Source organism: Somniosus microcephalus, chromosome 7, assembly GCF_052327205.1.
Source record: "Somniosus microcephalus isolate GS21.2 chromosome 7, FLI_Smic_1.0, whole genome shotgun sequence".
Classification (NCBI taxonomy): domain Eukaryota; kingdom Metazoa; phylum Chordata; class Chondrichthyes; order Squaliformes; family Somniosidae; genus Somniosus; species Somniosus microcephalus.
The window spans coordinates 235,629,040-235,652,410 of record NC_140993.1 but is presented as its reverse complement, the minus strand read 5'-3'; the positions used below and the strand labels follow the sequence as shown (position 1 = coordinate 235,652,410).

The window sequence follows — 23,371 nt, the reverse complement described above, 5'->3', positions numbered from 1 at the left end:
ACTTAAAAAAAAAAGAGATTATCTGGTCAATTATCTCTCTGTTGTTTGTGGAATCTTGCCTGGCGTCTGCGTTTCCTTGCATTACAACATTGACTACACTGCAAAGGTTCTTCATTGGCTGTGAAGCACTTTGGGATGTCCTGAGTCTTGAAAGGTGCTTTTTAAATGTATGTGCTGTATTTCATAGAAGAATCATAGAATTTTACACCATTTGGCTCATTGCACCTGTGTCAGATCTCTCTCAAAAAAAGCATCCACTTCGTCCCAATCCTCTGCCCTTTCATCATACCCTTTTAATTTTTTCTTCTACAGCTATTTATCACTTCCCCATTGAAAGCCATTATCGATGCTGTTTCCATGTCCTAATAACCTTCATAAAAACCTCCTCCCTTTTACTCTTAGCGATGATCTTAAATCTATGTCCTCTATTCATCGACTCACCAATCAGTTGGAACTAGTTTTTCCCCATTTACCTCATCCAAAACCTCATACTCCACCACCTTAAACATTCACTCCCTCCACTCGTGGCACACCGTGGCTGCAGTGTGTACCAACTACAAGATGCACTGCAGCAATTCGCAATGGCTTCTTCGACAGCACCTCCCAAACCCGTGACCTCTTCCGCCTAGAAGGAAGAGGGCAGCAGGTGCATGGGAACACAACCACCTGGAAGTTCCCCTCCAAGTCACACACCATCCTGACTTGGAAATATATCGCCGTTCCCAAATCCTGGAATTCCCTCCCTACCAACACTGTGGGAGTACCTTCACCACACAGACTGCAGCGGTTCAAGGCGGCGGCTCACCACCACCTTCTCAAGGGCAACTAGGGATGGGCAATAAATGATGGCCTCGCCAGCGACACCCACATCCCGGGAACAATAAAAAAAAAACTTCTCTTAACCTTTTCTGTTGTAGTGAAAAGAACTCCAATTTTTCTAGTCTCTTCTGACAACTAAAGGATCTCATCCATAGTATCCAGTTTACTTCTTTTAAAACTTTCCTTACAAACAAAATATAGGAAATCCTGCCAGGTGCTCTGTGATGCAACAATTGTGGAAATATTGAAAACATTTTCAGCTGCCTGCTTAAGTGTGGGCGGTTAAAAGAATAAACATTTTGACGAGGTTATGGAAGTCAGAGCAATCGCGAACAGCAAAGATAGATAGGATTTGGATGAAGATGTTTTTGGCATTTATCCGTTTCCTCTTATAGTGGAATGCTGCATATCTGACTTGGCATAATGATGTGGACAGGTATGCAAGGAGGGCAGACAGGTATGCTGACAGTTTTCTAAAGTGTTCCAATATTTACACCTCCTTTACAATCCTATTATGCTCAGTTTACTTGGAATTAACCTATAGTATAGTATTAAATACATCGTGTTAAAATACAAAATACACATGCCCACCTGGATAGGTGCCAGTTGGATATGTAATTTTCCACTTAGTTATTTCTCTTCGCCAATTTGTTTCACGCAGATTAAAAAAAGACTCCGAGGCAGTACAGTAGTACCCTAACTGAAAATTTCTGTTGGAAAAATGTGATTTTCCTTTGCAGTTCCCTATTCTGTTCTGAATGGTAGAGATTACATATAATCAATATTTTAAAAGGAAGTGGAGTTCAATGCCAGAATTTCAACACTGAGATAAATATGTACATGCTACTACCTATAGCTTTGAAGAGAAAGAATTAAGATCGCAGAAGTTTTCCTTTGCGATAGGAAGCATTTATAGAATCATAGAATTATACAGCACATTCGGCCCATTGTGCCGGCTCTTTGAAAGAGCTATCCAATTAATCCCACTCCCCTGCTCTGTAATTATTTCCATCTCAAAAATACATCCAATTCTCTTTTTGAAAGTTAGTATTGAATCTGCTTTCACCACCCTCTCAGGCAGTGTATTTCAGAACATCATAACTCGGTGCATAAATAAAATTCTTCTCATCTCCTCTTTGGTTCTTTTGCCAATTACCTTAAATCTGTGTCCTCCAGTACCAACCCTTCTGCCAGTGTAAACAGTTTCTCCTTGTGTACTCTCATCAAAACTCTTAAGTTTGAGCATCTTTATTAAATTTCCCCTCAACATTCTCTGCTTTAAGGAGAACAATCCAAGCTTCTCTAGTCTATCGACATAACTGAAGTTCCTCAGTTCTGGTATCATTCTGGTAAATCTCCTTTGCACCCTCTCCAAGGCCTTGACATCCTTCCAAAAGTGTGGTGCCCAGAATTAGATGCAATAATCCAGCTGGGGCCTAATCAATGTTTTATAAAGATTTAGCATAACTTCCTTGCTTTTGTGCTCTATGCCTCATTTATAAAGCCCAGATTCCATATGCTTTTTTTTTTTTTTTTTTTAAAACAGCCTTATCAACTTGTCCTGCTATTTTCAAAGATTTGAGTATGTGAACCCCAGGTGTCTCTGTTCCTGCACCCTCTTTAAAACTGTACCATTTTATTTATATTGCCTCTCCTCATTCATCCTACCAAAATGCATCACTTCACACACTTCTGCATTAAATACCATCTGCCACATATCTGCCATTTCACCACTCTGTCAATATCTTCCTGAAGTCTGCCACTATCCTCCTGTTTAGAATCATATAAATTTATGGCACAGAAGGAGGCCATTCGGCCCATCTTGTCTGTGCTGGCTGAAAAAGAGCTAGTCCAGCCTAATCCCATTTTCCAGTTCTTGGTCTGTAGCCTTGCAGGTTACAGCACTTCAAGTGCATATCCAAGTACTTTTTAAATGTGATGAGAGTTTCTGCCTCTAACACCCTTTCAGGCAGTGAGTTCCAGACACCCACCACCCTCTGGGTGAATTTTTTTCCCCTCAATTCCCCTCTAACCCTTCTACAAATTACTTTAAATCTATGCCCCCAGTTATTGACCCCTCTGCTAAGGGAAACAGATCTTTCCTATCCACTCTCTAGGCCCTTCATAATTTTATACACCTCAATTAAATCTCCTCAGCTCCCTCTGTTCCAAAGAAAACAACCCCAGCCTATCCAATCTTTTCTGATAGCTAAAATTCTCCAGTCCTGGCAACTTCCTCGTAATTCTCCTCTGTACCCTCTCTAGTGCAATCACATTGTTCCTGTAATGTGGTGACCAGAAATGTATGCAGTACTCTAGCTGTGGCCTAACTAGTGTTTTATACAGTTCAAGCACAACCTCCCTGCTCTTCTATTCTATGCCTCGGCAAATAAAGGAAAGTATCCCGTATGCCTTCTTAACCACCTTATTGATCTTCAGGGATCTGTGGACATGCACTCCAAGGTTCCTCTGTTCCTCTACACTTCTCAGTATCCTACCATTTACTGTGTATTCCCTTGCCTTGTTAGCCCTCCCCAAATGCATTACTGCACACTTCTCCGGATTGAATTCCATTTGCTACTTTTCTGTCCACCTGACCAGTCCATTGAGATCTTCCTGCAGTCTACAGCTTTCTTCCTCACTATCAACCACATGACCAATTTTTGTATCATCTGCAAACTTCTTAATCACGCACCCTACATTGAAGTGACTCTGAAACTAGGGTCCTGAATTTAAAAAAAAAGGAAACTACGATGGTATGAGGTGCGAGTTGGCTAGGATGGATTGGGGAACGTTACTTAAAGGGTTGACGGTGGATAGGCAATGGCAAACATTTAAAGATCGCATGGATGAACTACAGAATTTGTTCATCCCTGTTTGGCATAAAAATAAAACAAAGAAGGCGACTCAACCGTGGCTAACAAGGGAAATTAGGGCTAGCATAAGATCCAAGGAGAGGACATATAAATTGGCCAGAAAAAGCAGCAAATCTGAGGATTGGGAGCAGTTTAGGATTCAGCAAAGGAGGACAAAGGGATTAATTAAAAGGGGGAAAATAGAGTACAAGAGTAAGCTTGCAGAGAACATAAAAACTGACTGTAAAAGCTTCTATAGATATGTGAAGAGAAAAAGATTGGTGAAGTCAAGCGTAGGTCCCTTGCAGTCAGAATCAGGGGAATTTATAATGGGGAACAAAGAAATGGCAGACCAAATAAATACATACTTTGGTTCTGTCTTCACAAAGGAGGACACAAATAACCTCCCAGAGATGTCGGGGAACATAGGGTCTAATGAGAGGGAGAAACTGAATGAAATCAGTAATTGTAGGGAAATGGTGTTAGTGAAATTGACGGGATTGAAGGCCGATAAATCCCCAGGGCCTGATAATTTACATCCTAGGGTACTTAAGGAAGCGGCCCTAGAAATAGTAGATGCATTGCTGGTCATCTTCCAAAATTCTATAGACTCGAACAGTTCCCATGGATTGGAGGGTAGCTAATGTTACCCCACTATTCAAAAAAGGCGGTAGAGAGAAAACGGGGAATTATAGACTGGTAAGCCTGACATTGGTAGTGGGGAAAATGCTAGAGTCCATTATAAAAGATGTAATAGCAGAGCACTTGGAAAACAGTGACCAGATCGGACAAAGTTAACATAGATTTACAAAAGGTAAATCGTGCTTGACTAATCTACTGGAATTTTTTGAGGATGTAACTGGTAGAATAGATAAGGGAGAACCAGTGGATGTGGTGTATTTGGATTTTCAGAAGGCTTTCGATAAGGTCCCGCATAAGAGATTAGCGTGTAAAGTTAAAGCACATGGGATTGGGGATAAGGTACTGACTTAGACAGAGAACTGGTTGGCAAACAGGAAGCAAAGAGTTGGAATAAACGGGTCTTTTTCCGAGTGGCAGGCAGTGACTAGTGGGGTACCGCAGGGATCGGTGCTAGGACCCCAGCTATTTACAATATATATTAATGATCTAGACGAGGGAACTAGATGTAATATCTCCAAGTTTGCAGATGACACAAAGCTGGGTGGGCGTGTGTGCTGTGAGGAGGATGCCGAGAAACTTCAGTATGATTTGGACAGGTTGGGTGATTGGGCAGATGCAGTATAATGTGGATTAATGCGAGGTTATCCACTTTGGTGGCAAAAACAGGAAGGTAGATTATCTGAACGGCAATAGATTGGGAGAAGGGGAAGTGCAACGAGACCTGGGTGTCCTTGTGCACCAGTCGCTGAAGGTAAGCATGCAGGTGCAGCAGGCGGTTAAGAAGGCAAATGGTAGGTTGGCCTTCATAGCAAGAGAATTTGAGTACAGGAGCAAGGATGTCTTTCTGCAGTTGTCCAGGGCCTTGGCGAGACCACATCTTGAGTATTGTGTGCAGTTTTGGTCGCCTTATCTGAGGAAGGATGTTCTTGCCGTGGAGGGAGTGCAGCGAATATTCACCAGACTGATACCTGGGATGGCAGGAATGACGTATGAGGAGAGATTGGGTCGATTGGGCTTATATTCGCTGGAGTTTAAAAGAATGAGAGGGGATCTCATTGAAACATAAAATTCTAACATGACTAGACAGACTAGATGCAGGAAGGATGTTCCCGATGGCGGGGGAGTCCAGAACCAGTGGTCACAGTCTAAAGATAAGGGGTAAGCCATTTAGGACAGAGATGAGGAGGAATTTCTTCACCCAGAGAGTGGTGAACCTGTGGAATTCTCTACCACAAAAGGCAGTTGAGGCCAATTCATTAAATATATTCAAGAAGGAGTTAGATATATTTCTTAAGGCTAAAGGGATCAAGGGATATGGGGAGAAAGCAGGGACAGGGTACTGAATTTGGATGATCAGCCATGATCTCATTAAATGGCCGAATGGCCTACTCCTGCTCCTATCTTCTATGTTTCTACATCTAAATCATTAATATATACCACAAAAAGTAAGGGACCTAGTGTACCGAGCACTGCGGAACCCCACTGGAAACAGCCTTCCAGTCACAAAAACATCCGGTGACCATTACCCTTTGCTTCCTGCCACGGAGCCAACTTTGGATCCAACTTGCCACTTTCCCTTGGATCCCATGGGCTTTTACTTTTCGGAGCAGTCTGCCATGTGGGACCTTGTCAAAAGCCCTGCTAAAATCCATGTAGACTACATCAAACACACTACCCTCATCGACCCTTCCTGTTACTTCCTCAAAAAAGTAAATCAAGTTAGTCAAACACGATCTGCCCTTAACAAATCCATGCTGACAGTCCTTGATTAATCCGTGCTTTTCTAAATGACAATTAACACTGTTCCTCAGAACTTTTTCCAATAATTTGCCCACCACTGAGGTTAGGCTGACTGGCTTGTAATTACTCGGTCTATCCCTTCCTCCCTTTTTAAACAATGGTACAACGTTACCAGTCCTCCAGTACCACACCTGCAGCCAGAGAGGATTGGAAAATGGTCAGAGCTTCCGCTATTTCCTCCCTTGCTTCTCAGCAGCCTTGGATACATTTTATCTGGGACTGGTCATTTATCTACTTTCAAAGATGCTAAACCCCATAATATTTCCCCTCTCACTATGTTACTACATACTCAAAGTATTCATCAACTAACCTGTGAAACTGCTCCCTGTAGCCAGTAGCAACTTCATGAGTAATGGCCTTTAGGCTGGAAAAAGAGAATAATGAAATGATACACTGGCAGTTTTACAGCAGAGACGGTGCATTGCAGTTTATCCTGCATTATATATCACTGGTCCGAGGAACAATAGTATTAGCTTAGCAAAAAGCTGATATTTTCTCAACCCCGTCCTTTGATCAGCGAACTAGGGCGTGCAAAATTTCACCTGAATTATCAAAGACTTTGTCTGAACTAGAAGGGGTTATTTGAGGCATAGCAGATGACATTTTCTTTTCATATGCAATACATAAAGAACAGGTGAGGAAAATGTGGAGGGCGAGGTGGAGGTGCACGAGGAGGAGGGATCAGAGGAATGGAGAGTTCAGCGGCGGGTTTGTAGGGCATGAGGGGATTACAGAGATAGGGGGGAATTAAGCCATGAAGGGATGCAAACACGAGGATGAGAATTTTAAATTTGAAGCTTTGGGTGACCAGGTGCCAATGTAGGTCAGCGAGGACAGAGATGATGGGTGCGCGGGACAGGATACAGGCAGGAAAGTTTTGAATGAGCTGAAGTTTACAGAGGGTGGAAGATGGGAGGCCAGCCAGGAGACCATTGGAATAGTCGCGTCAAGAGGTGACAAAGGCATAGATAAGGGTTTCAGCAGCAGATGGGCCGAGGGTGGGGCAGAGGTGGGAAATGTTAGAGTAGATGTTCAGAAGCACAGCACAAGGTCAAATATGATGCTGAAGTTGCCCAAAGTCTCAGTTAGCCCGAGACAGTGGCCAGGAGACGGATGGAATTGGTAGCAAGGGTAGAGTTTATTTGGGGGTGGGGGGTTAAGGTTCGGATTTAAATGAGGAAATTTTGGTTCATCCAAGACTGGATGTTGGACAAGCAGTCTGTCAATACAAAGGCAGGGAGGGGTCGAGGGAGGTAGTGGAGAGTTAGAGTCAGGCATCATTAGTGTACATGAGGACAATGACCCCCATGTCTGCGGATGATGTTGCCAAGGGAAGCATGTAGATGAGGAAAAGGAGGATGACCAGGGATCGATCCTTGGGGAACTGTGCAGGTAACGATGCGTGGTCAGAAGAGATGCCATTGCTACTGATGTTCTGGCTACGATTGGATAGGTAAGAGTAGAACCAAGTGAGAACAGCCTGCTGAGCTGGGCAACAGAGAGGAAGCATTAGAGGACGATGATGTGCTCAACTGTGTCAAAGCCTGCAGAGTCGAGGAGGGATAATGCACCGTCAAAGGATGCCATTTGTGACTTTGGTTCGGGTCACTGTGGTAGATTGAAGAGATTCAAATGAAGTTGCAGCAAAGATGGGCATACATTTGGGAGGCAACATGCTCAAGAACATTGGATAGGATAAGGAGGTTGAAGTTGGGATGGTGGTTTGCAAGGGCAAAGGAGTCAAAGGTGGAATTTTTGAGGAGGGGATGACGACAGCAGATTTGAAAGTCTGAGGGGCAGTGCCCAAGGGGAGGGAACCATTTACAATGTCAGCTAGCATGAAGGCCAGGAAGGGAGGTTGGTGGTCAGTAGCTTAGTGGGAAAGGAGCTGAAAGAGCAGGCGGTAGATCTTATAGACGAGATGAGCTGAGAGAGGGCGTGACAGGAGATATCAGCTTCCAGACTTGGCCAGTTGAGACAATTCACAATTTCTTTAATAACAGTGGACAAAATTATTTTTGATACAGCAGATCTGAACCACCTAATATGATAAATTGTCAAGTTAATCATTAATTCCTTGTATAGCTATAATTACATCAAAATAATTGGAGATTTTGGCGGTTTTATCTCTGGGACCAATGTTTGTATCCAGTCCAAAAGTCCTTTTCCGAGATTATTTGGAGCTAGGTAAAAGGAGCCCATGCAAACTCAACTCAACAGAACTTACTATAATTTAATACTAATAATATTGCACTCCCCAAAATCTTTACACAGGTCTTTTACATCAAAGCTGGAGTAAATTGAATTTGTGACTCCATTTTGCTCACTTGAGATTGTAAAATTGTATTCCAGGAGACTTGTACATTAGTCATTACAATACTCATTTACAAGGAAGGGTCAAGTGAAAAATACAAAAGATTGTTCTAACATATTACAATATCTTGTTTTGAGCTTGATGATGTTCACTTTTGGCATAGCTTTCATTGAAGAGTGATAACTGCTAAGACTTTACATCCAAGTAGAAAGCAATTTTTGCCACTAGTAGAATTAAAAGGCACCCATCTAAGAGTTTTTAGGGCAAGAAGATGCTGACTTTTCCTAATATTGCCTCTAAGATGCCTGTGTAAGGGAGGGCAGAAATGGGCCACAGCTTTTTTGACCACAGGCAGTCAGAAATGAAGAAATACACTCCCTCAAGACTTAATAATTACAGGTTTTATTAATCTGTTAGAGACTTGGTAAACTCTATCTTTGGAGTAATCCAAATATAGCTTCAGTTAGAATTTGTTCATAATTATGGCGTTGGAAAGAACTTGAAAATACTGCAGGTGGTGAAACTGGCGCAAATGTGCAGATCACTCAGCATTCATGCCAACCTTATAAAAATGGCCTTGTGCAGGCTGCAGAGTTTCAAAGCAGGCAAGAACTCAGAAAATAGCTCCAAAATATTTAACAGAATTTATTTGCAAGGGCTACTTTTCACACATGGTGGGACCAGTTCCTGTTGCAACTGACAAAAGAAAGAAGTGAATACAAAATCATGAGTAGTAAAAATTCAATAAAGGAAGTTTGCAAATTTCCTGCCTGAAAAATTCTTGAAGACACAGATGCCTCTCTAATTTTCCTGCTTTCCATCTTACCTTACCTGTACTGTGTGGAATAAAACTGAAACTCCCAATTTAACATTTTTGATTCAAAGTGTTGGATATTTTTAAAACAAAAAATTGGTACAATTGCCTTCAATAAGAAAATAAATATTTTATACACACAGTATTTTATATACATCACAAATAATGTGTGAGAGGGGGAAAATAATTCAGTGTAATGACTCAATGGAATTATTTGGGATGGTAATGTCAGATAGTGTGTGCAAAGAAAAATGTCTGCTTAATCAGAATATCTTGTTTTTCATCACAAATAGATTCCTGCAGTTGACTACATTGCATTCATGGTGTGGAATGTGAGATGTATTGAGGACATCAACCTAGGAGTTGATTGGGACTGATGGAAGGACCTTCAAATACTATGCTGAATAACTGAGGACAGGTATGTTGACTGAAGGAAAAGGGCATTGGTTGAACCCTTCAAATTAGCATGCCATCCCTCAATCCTCCATTATATTTGACATCAATTATTGGCATTTAATCAGATCTTCTCTTTTTTTTTTTTAAAAAAGAATTCCCTTGTCCCCATGTAATTTCTTTTAATTTCCACAGGATAATGGCAGCAATACTATGCAATCACAGTGCCACTGTGAGGATCTGGGGGTGGGGGGGGGAAGTGCTTCAAACCATTTTGTATAGCTCTCACAAAAGAATAGTAAAGATTACATTTATAATATAATGCCTGCACTGAGGCAGCAGGATCATTTGCATTAAGCCCCAAAACACAAGACCCAACTCTGTTCTCATTTGTGTGACCACTTCCATCACAGTGCAGTATACATGAAGACAAAAAAAGATGGCTTGTTGTGAAAAGTACACTACGGCAAGCATGTGTTAACATAAGAAATAAGAGCAGGAGTAGGCCATATGGTCCCTCGAGCCTGCTCCGCCATTCAATAAGATCATGGCTGATCATCGACCTCAAATCCACTTTCCCGCCCGATCTCCATATCCCTCGATTCCCCTAGAGTTCAAAAATCTATCTATTTCAGCCTTGAATATACTCAAAAGATTCAGCATTCACAGCCCTTTGGGGCAGAGAATTCCAAAGATTCACAACCCTCAGTGAAGAAATTCCTCCTTATCTCAGTCTTAAATGGCCTACCCCTTATGCTGAGACTATGCCCCCTAGTTCTAGACACTCCAGCCAGGGGAAACAACCTCTCAGCATCTACCCTGTCAATCCCCTTCAGAATCTTGTAGGTTTCAATGAGATCACCTCTCATTCTTCTAAACTCCAGAGAGTACAGGCCCATTCTACACAATCTCTCATCATAGGACAGCCCTCTCATCCCAGGAATCAATCTAGTGAACCTTCGTTGCACTGCCTCAAGGCAAGTATATCCTTCCTTAGATAAGGAGAACAAAACTGTGCACAGTACTCCAGGTGTGGTCTCACCAAGGCCCTGTACAATTGTAGCAAGACTTCCTTACTCTTATACTCTAACCCCCTTGCAATAAATGCCAACATGTCATTTGCCTTCCTTATTGCTTGCTGTACCTGCATGCTAGCTTTCTGTTTCTTGCACAAGGACACCCAAATCTCTCTGAACACCAACATTTGAAAGTTTCTCACCATTTAAAAAATATTCTGTTTTTCTATTCTTCCTACCAAAGTGAATAGCCTCACATTTCCCTATATTATACTCCATCTGCCACCTTACTGCCCACTAACTTAGTCTATCTATGTCCCTTTGTAGATGTGTTCTCCTCACAGCTTACTGTCCTACCTAGCTTTGTATCATCAGCAAACTTGGATACATTACACTCGGTCCCTTCATCTAGATCATTAATATAGATTGTAAATAGCTGAGGCCCCAACACTGATCCTTGTGGCACCCCCACTTAGTTACAGCCTGCCAGTCTGAAAAAGATCCGTTTATCCCTACTCTCTGTTTTCTGTCAGTTAACCAATCCTCTGTCCATGCAACTATATTACCCCCAACCCCATGAGTCCTAATCTTGTGTAATAACCTTTTATGTGGCACCTTATCGAATGCCTTTTGGAAATTCAAATATACCACATCCACTGGTTCCACTTTATCTACCCTGCTAGTTACATCCTCAAAAAGCTCTAATAAATTAGTCAAACACGATTTCCCTTTCATAAAACCATGTTGACTCTGCCTAATCATGTTATGATTTTCAAAGTGCCCTGATACCATTTCCTTAACAATGGATTCCAGCAATTTCCCTGACGACTGATGTCAGGCTAACTGGCCTGTAGTTCCCTGTTTTTTCTCTCCCTCCTTTCTTGAATAGCGCTGTTACATTTGCGACCTTCCAATCCGCCGGGACCACTCTAGAATCTAGGGAATTTTGGAAGATCAAAACCAATGCATCCACTATTTCTTCAGCCACCTCTTTTAGAACCCTAGGGTGTAGGCCGTCAGGTCCAGGGGATTTGTCGGCTTTTGGTCCCATTAGTTTCTCTCGTACTTTTTCTCTACTTATATTAATTACATTAAGTTCCTCACCCTCATTAGACCCTTGGTTCCCCACCATTTTTGGTATGCTTTTTGTGTCTTCTACTGTGAAGACAGATACAAAATATTTGTTTAATGTTTCTGCCATTTCCTTATTCCCCATAATAATTTCTCCTGTCTCAGCCTCTAAGGGACCAACATTTACTTTTGCTACTCTTTTCCTTTTTACAGACTTGTAGAAACTCTTACAATCTGCTTTCATATTTCTTGTTAGTTTTCTCTCATTCTATTTTTTCCCTTTATATCAATTTTTTGGTCAACCTTTACTGGTTTCTGAAACTCTCCCAATCCTCAGGCTTACTATTATTCTTTGCAACACTATAAGCTTCTTCTTTCAATCTAATGCTATCCATAACTTCTTTAGTTAGCCACGGTTGGATCACTTTTCCAGTGGCGCTTTTGTTTCTTAATGGAATATCTACAAAAAAATATCTACTCTGTTCCAACACGTGAAAAAAAAAATCATTGCAAAGGTGTCAGGTTTAGGAGTACAGTGCCAAATACAGGAAACTCTCGATTTACCGGTACCTAAATAACCGGAAATCTCGTTAACCAGCAAAATTCAGGAGTAGGTTCAGGTAAGTTTTACTTCATATTACTTGCCTTCCTCGATCTGTTGCTATGCAATCGGGTGTGGCTGCAGCTGTTGCTAAGCTACAGAGATGCTTGGAACTTGTGGCCATTGTTCTGCATCTGTTGCTAAGCAACAAGGTTTGTTGCTTTATACGGAGCTCTCAGCTCTCCGTATCTTTTACTATAGCTCTCGGTTATCCGGAATTTTTGATGAACCGGCACCACGTCAGTGCCGGATAAAAAAAAGTTTCCTGTACTAGGCAATGTTCAACTGTGAACTTGTACTGTTGAAGGTACACTCGGGTTGTCAACTTTGGTTGAATGTATTCCTGGAGGTTTTATCACATGACCTCCTACCTTCAGCCACCCTGCCCAGTAAAACAGCCCTTTGTTTCCCATCTCCAATATTTTCGTAACTAATAAATGAAAAACACAATTTTTTCTCAACGCCCCCATGATTTTTTTGGCCCAGGTTGCTCAGAGAGTGTCCAGTAGATTAATCTGCAATTCCTGGAGACTCCAGGACAATTCTGGAGGGTTAACAACCCAAAGGCATACCGCCTTACTTAGCATGCTCCTCGGATGAATTCTTGCCGTCAATAACTGCAACCACCACCAGTTTTCCTGAAGAAGTAAAGCAGACGTTAGAAGTGCAGGATTTTGTTAAGCAAAAAACAATTTTAAAATTTCAAAAAAAGAATTTAACTACCAAATCAACTAAAGAATGCATGAACACTACTCTCAAGCATGAGCATGTTTTATTAAAAACAGGTACACGATCAGCCCAAAAAAATACGAAACATTAACATTTGTTATGACTGACACATGAACACCAGTCATTAAATCTGATTTTCTGGTGGCTATCGACAGCTTTAGGTTGTTTCTCTCACCCCTGCTTTTTAAATCTGTCGCTTTCTCCTTTTTCTGCTTTCTGTCTCTTTATACCCACTTTTTCCCCCACATTGGCTTTCCATTTTTTATGTCTTTCTGAAATGTCCTGATATTTACAAAGCCCCATTTAGCTGCAAATTTAAGCTAATGCAACAAGTCAATTTAAATCAATTATATATAAATTAAAAAAATTATAACGATAGACACCCATGACTGGACTACCATTTGTCGACCAATGCAATGTTCTACGGTGTTTTTATTTTTGCTGAAGTGTTCCGTATATTGAGGTACTGTAGTTTGATTGGAGTGTGCAAGGTTTTGACAATTACTGCAAAATTATTTGACACTGCAGAAAAGTCGTCATAAAACAGATGAAACAAGACAGAATCTTGCAAGTCAATTAAAGTCCAATAAGCTTTGGAGGGCACGGCAACCCTAAATTCTGAACTAGATACTAATCGGGCGTATTACTCTGAGGCCAAGGGCAAGAATGCACATTACTGGGATTGAAAGTCGAGGTGCACAGGACAGGCACTGTAATGTAAACCTGGCATTGCAGTTAAGCACATAATTCATGACTTCGAGGCACTCAGGAACATCACTGTCAAATTGGGAGTATTTTACTTTACAATCAAATTAAGAGCCATCAGTTTTTAAAAAAAGTAAAATTTGATCCACTTTTGAGTTGATGAGCCTTTTCCTTTAGTTTTCTTCCCTTCTCCTGTGGATGAGATAGCATTGAACTACTCATTTAAACAACTAGGAGATACACAAGCCTGGTGTAGACCCTCCCCTACCGCAAGGGAATTTCTCATGGCATATAGCACAGCTTTTCCCTGCAGCAGAGGAACTTCAAACTCAATGAAGTAGCAGAGCAAACCTCTGTCCTGTCACTCTATGGTGCTGTATTGTACCCATCCCCATTTAAAAATTTACTCCCTGCCACCCATTAGGTTTCTTCAACGTACATGCCATTTTCCACAATGATGAGCCCTTTAGATCAATGTTCCACTGGTTCATTTACTTAGTCCAGCTGTCAATTTCTCTGTGAGCACGCATCTCATTCACTTAGTAAATCCTCCAGTAATCTAGCCAAAGCCACAAATTTATGGTACGAGGATGTTAACCTAGCACCAAATCAAATATAGACTTCGCAATTTTATTTCAGAACAATTTCAAATTATAAAGCAGGTTATCTTAAGACAAAAAAATCAAAGATGGAAGAAAATGAAACAGCAAGGTACCTGTCTCTGCAAGTTCATACAAAGTGAAACCATCAATGTAAACATATCCTAAGAATCTTTCTTTGTTCACCCATGAGGACAGATCACCATCTTCATATTCTGAGGGGAGAAAAGTTTAAGAACAGATATGGTCAATTTTGTCAATGCACTCAATCGGCAAGTCATCACAATCTCAACTTAAAAAAAAAAAAAAACATTTTATCATCAAGGAAAAGTTAAGTACTGTACTAGTTCCTCACTCTTTTAAAGATATTCAGTCAGCCTTTGCACACAGTGAGCTACGACTGTGATCCCACTTATTAGTTGACCTGTTTGTTTGGAGGGGGGGGGGGTGGAGATTTGGATAAGTGAATAGAACATAAGAAAGCATGCAACGAGAAAGGTAATTTAGCCCATCACGATTGTTCCTTCCATAGACCATGTACTTTGTCATGGACTCCAACTAACACCCATAATATACCAAGGAAAGCTTCTGCAATGTTTGAGAAGTCCAAGTTTTGCCTATAACCAAATTTCAAGTTTTTAATTCTCTAGAAACAATGTTCCTTTAAGATAAAAAAACGCACTTGAGTCGCTGATAGCTCAGTTGTTAAGTGCACTGCCTAATACGTTATAGACCAAGAAGGCCTCTAGTTCTATCTGCAGTCTGTGCTGATCTAAGCTAGGGCAGTAACAGTGGTGCTCAGTTTAGCCTCAGTTCCCCAGACTAGGGAGAAGGAAATAAAAAATCAGTTCCGAACTCCTGAAAGTTACCCAGTGAGGCATACTGGAAGTATATATTGTGGATGTTGGAGTGATGAGAGGATTAGGTTCAGCTGAGATATTCCAGTATCAAATACACCATCGTAACTCACAAATTAAGAAATGGCTACTTAGGCGAGAATGACTGGATGCACAAAATGGAGTCCACCAGATTTTTTGGCTATTAGTTTAAATGGATGGAAAATTGGATGAACTCCATTATAGCTTGATTTTCTTCTATGTGCTGCACCCAGGCAATCCTTTATACCAGCACAACAGGAAACTCTGCCCTAATATTTTGCATAAATGATGCCTGTCCTATCTGGCAGCCAAGCAAAATACATTAAGTCCAATGGGAAAATCAATAGTACACATGTTGAATCATTGGGTAGCAAAGAGTTCATAAGTTCTGATATAAGTTACACCAGAAACATTGACCCATCTTTCACTTTTCAGATGTTGACTGATTGAAAACAAATTACCAGTATTGTGCGTTGCCATTGCAGATTTACACATCTGCAGTTTTTCTAATTAGCTACAAGGGTTCCAGAACAGAAGTCACTAAGGAGCATATGCAAGGGGTACGGCACTCAACTACATTCAAAGAATGAGTTTAGGTACTCAATATTCTTTCAACCTCCACTCAGAAATGAGTAATAAAATAAAAACTGGGCATGGAATGTTTGCTCCATGCTAGAGGTATAGATGGCTCTCTACTATATAAACCAAGCAGAAGGTCTCAGGGCATCCAATCAACTGTGAAACAAAACCCTGGGTCAACTAGCCAATAACTGAACAATGGAACATAGCCCTCACAGCTACCAGTTCGCAAAACCAGATCCTGCTGCTACTCGGAGCAGTCTACCTGGGGCTAATTCCCAGTGGCTTTCTTTCTTTGCAGTGCAATTGCAATGAATAGTTTTCACAGTCCAAATAGAGATAATACTGCCACTCCACTAAAACTGTAATTGGAAAAACACCTATAGTGCAGCTACAATTTTACATGCCCATTAATACACTTTAGTGAAATAATTGCAACACTCCTGCTCTAACCGCTTAGTGTGTTCCATATTTCATCCATACGTTTTGATTATTCAACTGGCTTCATTGCATTTTCTTCCAGTTTTGCTAATGGTAACTGTACAATAATTGTACAGACCCAGAAAATAAAGCAGTTATATTTGCATTGTTTGGTGTGTGTTAGCCTGTATAACTAGAGGGCTAGAATATAAGGGGGGGGGGGGGGGTAGTTTTGCTACAGCTATATAAAGCCCTGGTTAAACCACATCTAGAGTACTGTGTACAGTTCTGAGCACTGCACCTTAAAGGATATATTGGCCATGGAAAGAGTGCAGTGCAGAGTCACCAGGGCACCAAGGGTTACATTATGAGGAAAGATTACATAAACTAGGCTTGTATTCCCTGGAATATAGGTTAAGCGATGATTTGATTTGCAGTTTTTAGGATTTTTAAAGGAATGGATAGGGTAGAGGGAGAGAAACTTTCTCCGCTGGTAGGGGAGTCTAGGACAAGGGGACATAACTTTAAAATTAGAGCCAGGCCATTCAGGTGAGAAGTTAGGAAACACTTCTACTTGCAAATGGTGGTAGGGGTGCGGAACTCTCCAACAAAAAGCATTAGATGCTAGTTCAATTAATAATTTTAAATCCGAGATCGATAGATTGTTGCTAGCCAATATTAGGGGATATGGAGCCAAGGCGGGTGGGTGGAGTTAGGAAACAGATCAGCCACGATCTCACTGAATGGTGCAACAGGCTCGAGGGGCTGAATGGCCTACTCCTGTTCCTAATGTTAAATTAAAACTTTACTCATCTATCTAGGACATGGCATATACAAAACACGTCTTCATTTTGTCAAACCAACTGTTCAATGACAAAGATAAATTTTACTGACATTATTCAGCGATTGCTTCATCCATGTTAGGCTATGCAAATTTAAATTTGCATAGTTCATAATACTTTACGTGTTTGAGCATACTCATACTCTAGCCAATAAGAGACCATTATAATATCTATTTGCAGAAGGGAGTCACTTTCTGGAGCTATCAACACCTCATAAATACAATGTTTCCACTCATCTCACTGCTCATTGCACATGCAGAATTATTAGCAAGTGGGGGTTTTACTTAATCTGCTACAATCAAGTTAATTTTTAACAGAGGTGTTAACAATTCATGGAAGACAGACAGTTACTTACATAAAGCAGATTGGTTTAGCCAGTTACCAAGTAGGGAAGTCAGTATAAAAAGTAATTAGCTGCCTAGTATTTTTAAAAAAAACACCAGTTGCTTGGCAGTCATCGAGTCAACCAGGTAGGTTATTTTCACTATTACCTTTTGGGCGGGGGCATCATACTAATTACACCAATAATTTAAAATAAGATTGCAAAGGGCCCCCAGAGGCTCAGCTCATTCAGGCAGCAAAAACTAAGCCAGGGATGTTGCAGAGCTAAATGCCTGATCTGAGCTGAGTATGATCTTAGCCAGGCTGGCAGCAGAGGTGATACAATGGACCTAACCGTCTTTCGGTGGGTGGGGTAGGGGTGAAGAGAAGAATGTTAGGAAAAAGAGCAAGAAAAAATGCTGCTTCAAATGTGTGGATGTTGGATAAGGATATGATCAGTCTCTGCTGTGATGGTCCCTGCAGTCAAGGCTCACATAGGAAGAACAGTCACTTAGGCGAGGTACCAGTGTGTGATGTAAGCCTGTGGAACTGCACCCAGGCGAGAAATGAATGTCTCTAGAAGAGGGGAGACAACTGAAAGGTAGCAAAACATTACTGAGGGAGGGGGTGGTTTAAGTGCAGATCAACTCTTCTCCGAAGGGCAGGAGGGGAAATACTGTTGGATTAGTGATCCCTAGATATCTATATTTGGTCAATGAGGTGGGTTTAAAGAAGAGCCTTGAAGGAGGAGAGGGAGGTGGAGCGGTTTAGGGAGGGAATTTCAGAGTATGGTGGCCAATCGTGAGGAGAAGGGAGGGGAGGATGCAAGAAGCCAAATCGGAGGAACAAAGTTGTAGGGCTGGAGGAGGCAGGGCCGTGAAAGGAAACATGAGGATGTGAATTTTAAATTTAAAATGTTGGACAATTGGAAGCCAATGCAGGTCAGCAAGGACAAGAGTGATGGGTGAGCAGGACTTGGTGCAGGATAGGATACAGGCAGCAAAGATCTGGATGAGCTAAAATTTACAGAGCAAAGCAGTGGGAGGCTGGCTAGAAGAGCATTGGAATCGTGGAGTCTGGAGGTGACAAAGGCATGGATGAGCGTTTCCACAGCAGATGGGCTGAGGCAAGTGAGGTTCTGGAAATAGGCAGTCCTTGTGATAGAGGATATGGTGTCAGATGCTCAGCTTGGGATCGAATAGGACGCTGAGGTTGCAAAGAATCTGGTCCAACCAGAGATAGCGGCCAGGGAGGGGAATCGAATCAATGGCATGGGTATGGAGTTTGTGGTGATGGCTGAAATGGTGGCCTCAGCCATCAATAGTTAAGGGAATCGCGGGATATGTTGTAAATTATGTGTTAATTCTTTAAATGCCAGCCATTGCTTCTCTACCATCAAAACTTTTAATGTAGTTTCCCAATCTACCTTAGCCAACTCGCCCCTCATAGCTACATAGTTTGCTTTGTTTAGATTGAAGACCCTAGTTTCGGATTTAACAAAATCACTTTCAAACTCAATATAAAATTATATCATATTATGGTCACTCTTCCCTAAAGGACCCTTTACTACAGGGTTATTAATTAACCCTTTCTCGTTGCCAATACTGGATCTAAAATAGCCTGTTCCCTAGTTGGTTCCTCAACATACTAATCTAGAAACCTATCTTGCATACATTCCATGAATTCGTCCTCCACACTATTACTGCAAATTTGGTTTGCCCAGTCTATATGTAGATTAAAGTCCCTCATGATTACTGTATTACCCTTGTTACATGCACCTCTAATTTCCTGATTTATACTCTACCCTACATTACAACTACTGTTTGGGGGCCTATAAACAACTCCCACCAATGTTTTCTGCCTCTTGCTGTTTCTTAGCTCCACCCAAACCGTGGTTCTTGATTTTCAGAGCTAAGATCCTATCTCTCTACTGTCTTTATCCCACCCTTTATTAACAGGGCTACTCCTCCTCCTTTTCCATTTTGCCTATCTCTTCTAAAAGTTAAGTATCCTGGAATATTTAGTTCCCAACCTTGGTCACAGTGCAACCAGACTCTGTAATGGCTATTAGATCAAACCTATTAATTTCTATCTGCACTATTAATTAATCTATTTTGTTATGAATGCTTCACACATTCAGATATAGTGCCTTTAGCTTTGACTTATTTCTATTTTTCCCTGATGTCACCTTAGCCACTGATGCCTTATTACCTTTGTTACTCTCTCTGTCCCTACCTGACCCACTCTGCTTATTTTTCCCAAAACTCTACTCTGCTCTAGAGCCTTGACATTTCTCTCACTGCTTTTAAATTTACTCTTTCCTGAATCCTCCCACCCCCATTTCATTAGTTTAAAGCCCTGTCTACTGCCCTAGTTATTCGGTTCACCAGGACACTGGTCCCAGTCCGGTTTAAGTGGAGCCTGTCCCAACGGAACTCCCTCTTTCCCCAGTACTAGTGCCAGTGCCCCATGAACTGAAACCCCTTCCTCCCACACCACTCTTTGAGCCACGCATTTAAACCTCTAATCTGTTTGTCCCTATGCCAATTTGCGTGTGGCTCAAGTAACAATCCAGAGATTATTACCTTTGAGGTTCTGCTTTTTAATTTGGATCCTAGCTCCTCAAACTCACTCAGCAGAACCTCAATCCTATTTCTACCTATGCTGTTGGTTCCTACATGGACCACGACAACTGGATCGTCCCCCTCCCACTCCAAGTGAAGAGGGAACTTTAAGCTAAGATAGCTCAATTGCTCTTCCTCATTTCCAAAGCTTGGCAGCAGATTGCCTACCCATCCTCTCAGCGGTCGAAGGTACATTGCTCAGACACACAATTGTGAAAAGGGATAAAATAATGAAGCAGCAGTGTTAGCCTCATCAAAACAACTGAGAAATTAATATTTTAAAATCAAGGCCATTTTCCATCTTCATTTATTAAAAATAGAATAAGTTGGCTAGAAAATCTGGCTATATAAATACTTCTACTCAGGTTGTATATTTCATGTTTGCAGTTACAAATTTAACACATTTGAGATAAATTAAAAATACTAAACATTAAAAAAAAAATCAATAGAAAATATTAAAACTCTTACATCTGCATGCACTTCCGGTCAACACTTCATTACAAATTGCTATGTCCAAGTTTATAATGAAACAAATTGCCTATTGTAAATATATCAGGTTGTAATTTCATTTATCCACCAACAGAGGCACGGCAGCAGATTCCACTGCTGGCAGGAGGTTGTAACTACAGCACAGCGCGTTTACACAGGCACATTCTATTGTTGTGTTCTATTTGATGTTGACGCAGGAATTTATAATAGAAAAAGAAAAATAAGGATAATACGCATGGCTTCAAAATGAGGACTCAAACCTCATCTGGTTCAAAAAAGATCAGAGTACTTTCTAAACGGTGCCACACCCGGAGTACTGTTCTGGGCACCACACCGTAGGACGGAAATATTGGCCTTGAAGGGAGTGCAGCGTAGATTTACTAGAATGATACCTGGACTCCAAGTGTTGTATTCCCTGGAATTTAGATTAAGGGGTGATTTGATCAAAGTTTTTTTTTTTGAGATTAAGGGGAACAGATAGGTTAGGTAGAGAGAAACTATTTCCGATGATTGGGGAATCTAGGACTAGGGAACATAGGCTAAAAATTAGAGCCAGCTCTTTCAGGAGTGATGTTAACACTTCTACACACAGTTGATACTAGGTCAATTGTTAATTTTAAAATCGGAGATCGATAGTTTTTTGTTAACCAAAGGTATTAAGGGATATGGGGCAAAGGCGAGTATATGGAGTTAGGTCATAAATCAGCCATGATCTCACTGAACAGCAGAACAGGCTCGAGGGGCTAGCCTGTTCCTGGGTGTGTCCTGGTCCAATTAACCCCTTCCCTTTAACCTTGCTTCACCTGAAGACTACACTTAGTCTTGACTCCCCATGTGCAGTCCCACAGGAGTTCAACTATTATGTAATAAAATTAACTTAAAATTCTTACTATTGTGAATTCTGACTGAACAATAACAGTTATGGAAAATGGATTATTCATGTCACATCCAGTTAGTTAAAAAAAGCATACACCAGTATATAGAATGTACAGGCCATTTCTTATGTTCTTATTTAACCCAACTGGTCCAGGTCTGTGTTTATGCTCCACACGAGCCATTAAAGGCAATCGCTGCTAAATGATAAGGATATCCGCAGCTATTTTTCCCAAGTATGTGTTAATAAACAGCAGCCATAGGAAATGGAGGACAAGCTACTCACAACCATTTTGATTGAAAAGAATCACAGATTGCTTTAAAATTGTTTGTGCTCAAATAATATTTTAAAACATGACTCCACTCCTTTAACTTGCTGTCAATTTAAAATGATTCCCTTTAAATTTTAAATGCATTGACATTCCATGAGCAAAACTTTGATAACCTAGTCTGAATCCTTAAATTACAACTTGTAACTAAAATTCCCCTTTATGTTTAATATTCCAATAAAAATGCTACCGTTGGGCCAGATTTATTGTTAAAATAACGGTGAGGCTAATGGGGCTCTCCATTATTTATGCATAAATGGTACTGCAACTTCAGGCGTTATAAGCACAAGTACCCTTTTAACAACATGATAATGACTGCCAATCAACCTCTCTGGCACCGAAAATTAATTATAAGCGTGGAGTCTCATTCCTTCAGGTTATGAATTGTTTTGGGAGATTTTAAAAATGTAAATTCTTTTCCCCCTTACTTTTCCCTTTCTGTCTCTTTCTCTTGGTCCAATTTTTCTTTCCCTCTATTTCTCTTTCTGTACCCGTTTGGACATTAAATTCAGCCCCTTTAATTCACCCTACTTCTCAGTCTTTCCGCTGTTTATTTCACAACCGTTAAATCTAATTGGTTAAGGAAATTCCCTGCTGGGTGCCCTGTTCACTCAGGTCCCAGATGCCCTGCTTCCCTCGCTGTGCTGTTATCAGCTTGCACTTTCAGCAACTTTGTGGGCAATTTCTTTTTGACCTGAAGGGTGCAGGAGTAAGTCTAACTAATGGCAGACACGATTAGATGCCCTGCTACAGCAAAATCTGGCCCAGTATGTCAACTACAGGGAGTACAGCACACTTCTACTAAAAAAGAGTTAGTGCAACAGGAGATTTGACAAATGCTAACTTTCTGGTTGACTATGACAATCTGGAGATGGTCCCATTTGAATCCACCTCCCGTTGGCCAGTCACAGATCTAAACTAATCTGGAGACCTAACCAAAGTGTGCCTTTTGGCAAACAACCTTTGAGGAAGGGGGGGGGGGGGGGGGGGAAGAAGTTACATTATAAAAAACATTTTCCCTTCTACCTTCACTGATGTGTTGCTCTTTTAGCCTACAGGTATCTCCATCAATTGACTTCATGGCCCAATCTCACAACTCGGACCTCCTTTCTATTAAGGTACTTGAAGGCAATGCAGAAAGTGCCATGTTCGTAGTCCAAGCAACTTGCCACAACCTCACACTGCTACAATATTGGACTGAAAAAACATATTTTGATAATACTCAGATAAAACAGACCCATGCTACACTTTCAAACACAAACGACAGCATCCAGTTTGTGCTGAAGGTCTTGCGTCGCTCATCTTCATTGCAAAACTGTGATTACTGGACACCCTTTGTAATTGGACTGGTGTTGGATGCACTGTCAAGAGGTTATAAACTGCCTTCCAGAACAACATGGAACGGAGACATCAAGCAACTACTGAAAGACAAGGCCATTCTATTAATGAAATAGCAATGCTTGCATTTTGCAAAAGGATCATGTGTTAATCTCTGTTGTATTCAAAGTATATAATTATCAAACTCAAACTACTCAAAAGATGATCTTTGTGTGTGTTTATCAGGACTCATCATCACATTGCCTTATGCCTCATTTAGCTATCTTTAGGGCAAGTCACTTAATGAGTCAAATATTACCAGATCATTATGGGGGAAACAG

At 41.0% G+C, this 23,371-nt stretch overlaps 1 protein-coding gene across 2 annotated transcripts in view; it reads right to left on the bottom strand.

Moving 5' to 3' along the window:
- tmx3b (thioredoxin related transmembrane protein 3b) overlaps positions 1-23,371 on the bottom strand; it is a 151,145-nt gene that overhangs the window by 12,198 nt on the left and 115,576 nt on the right. The window contains exons 10-12 of one of the 2 annotated variants that reach the window (XM_085993442.1): positions 14,475-14,573; positions 12,906-12,963; positions 6,427-6,480 (exon numbers count right to left, since the gene is read on the bottom strand). In XM_085993442.1, coding sequence (XP_085849568.1) covers positions 6,427-6,480; positions 12,906-12,963; positions 14,475-14,573 — 211 coding nt within the window. The remainder of the gene's footprint in view (positions 1-6,426; positions 6,481-12,905; positions 12,964-14,474; positions 14,574-23,371) is intronic. The other variant, XM_085993443.1, reaches the window with a different exon arrangement.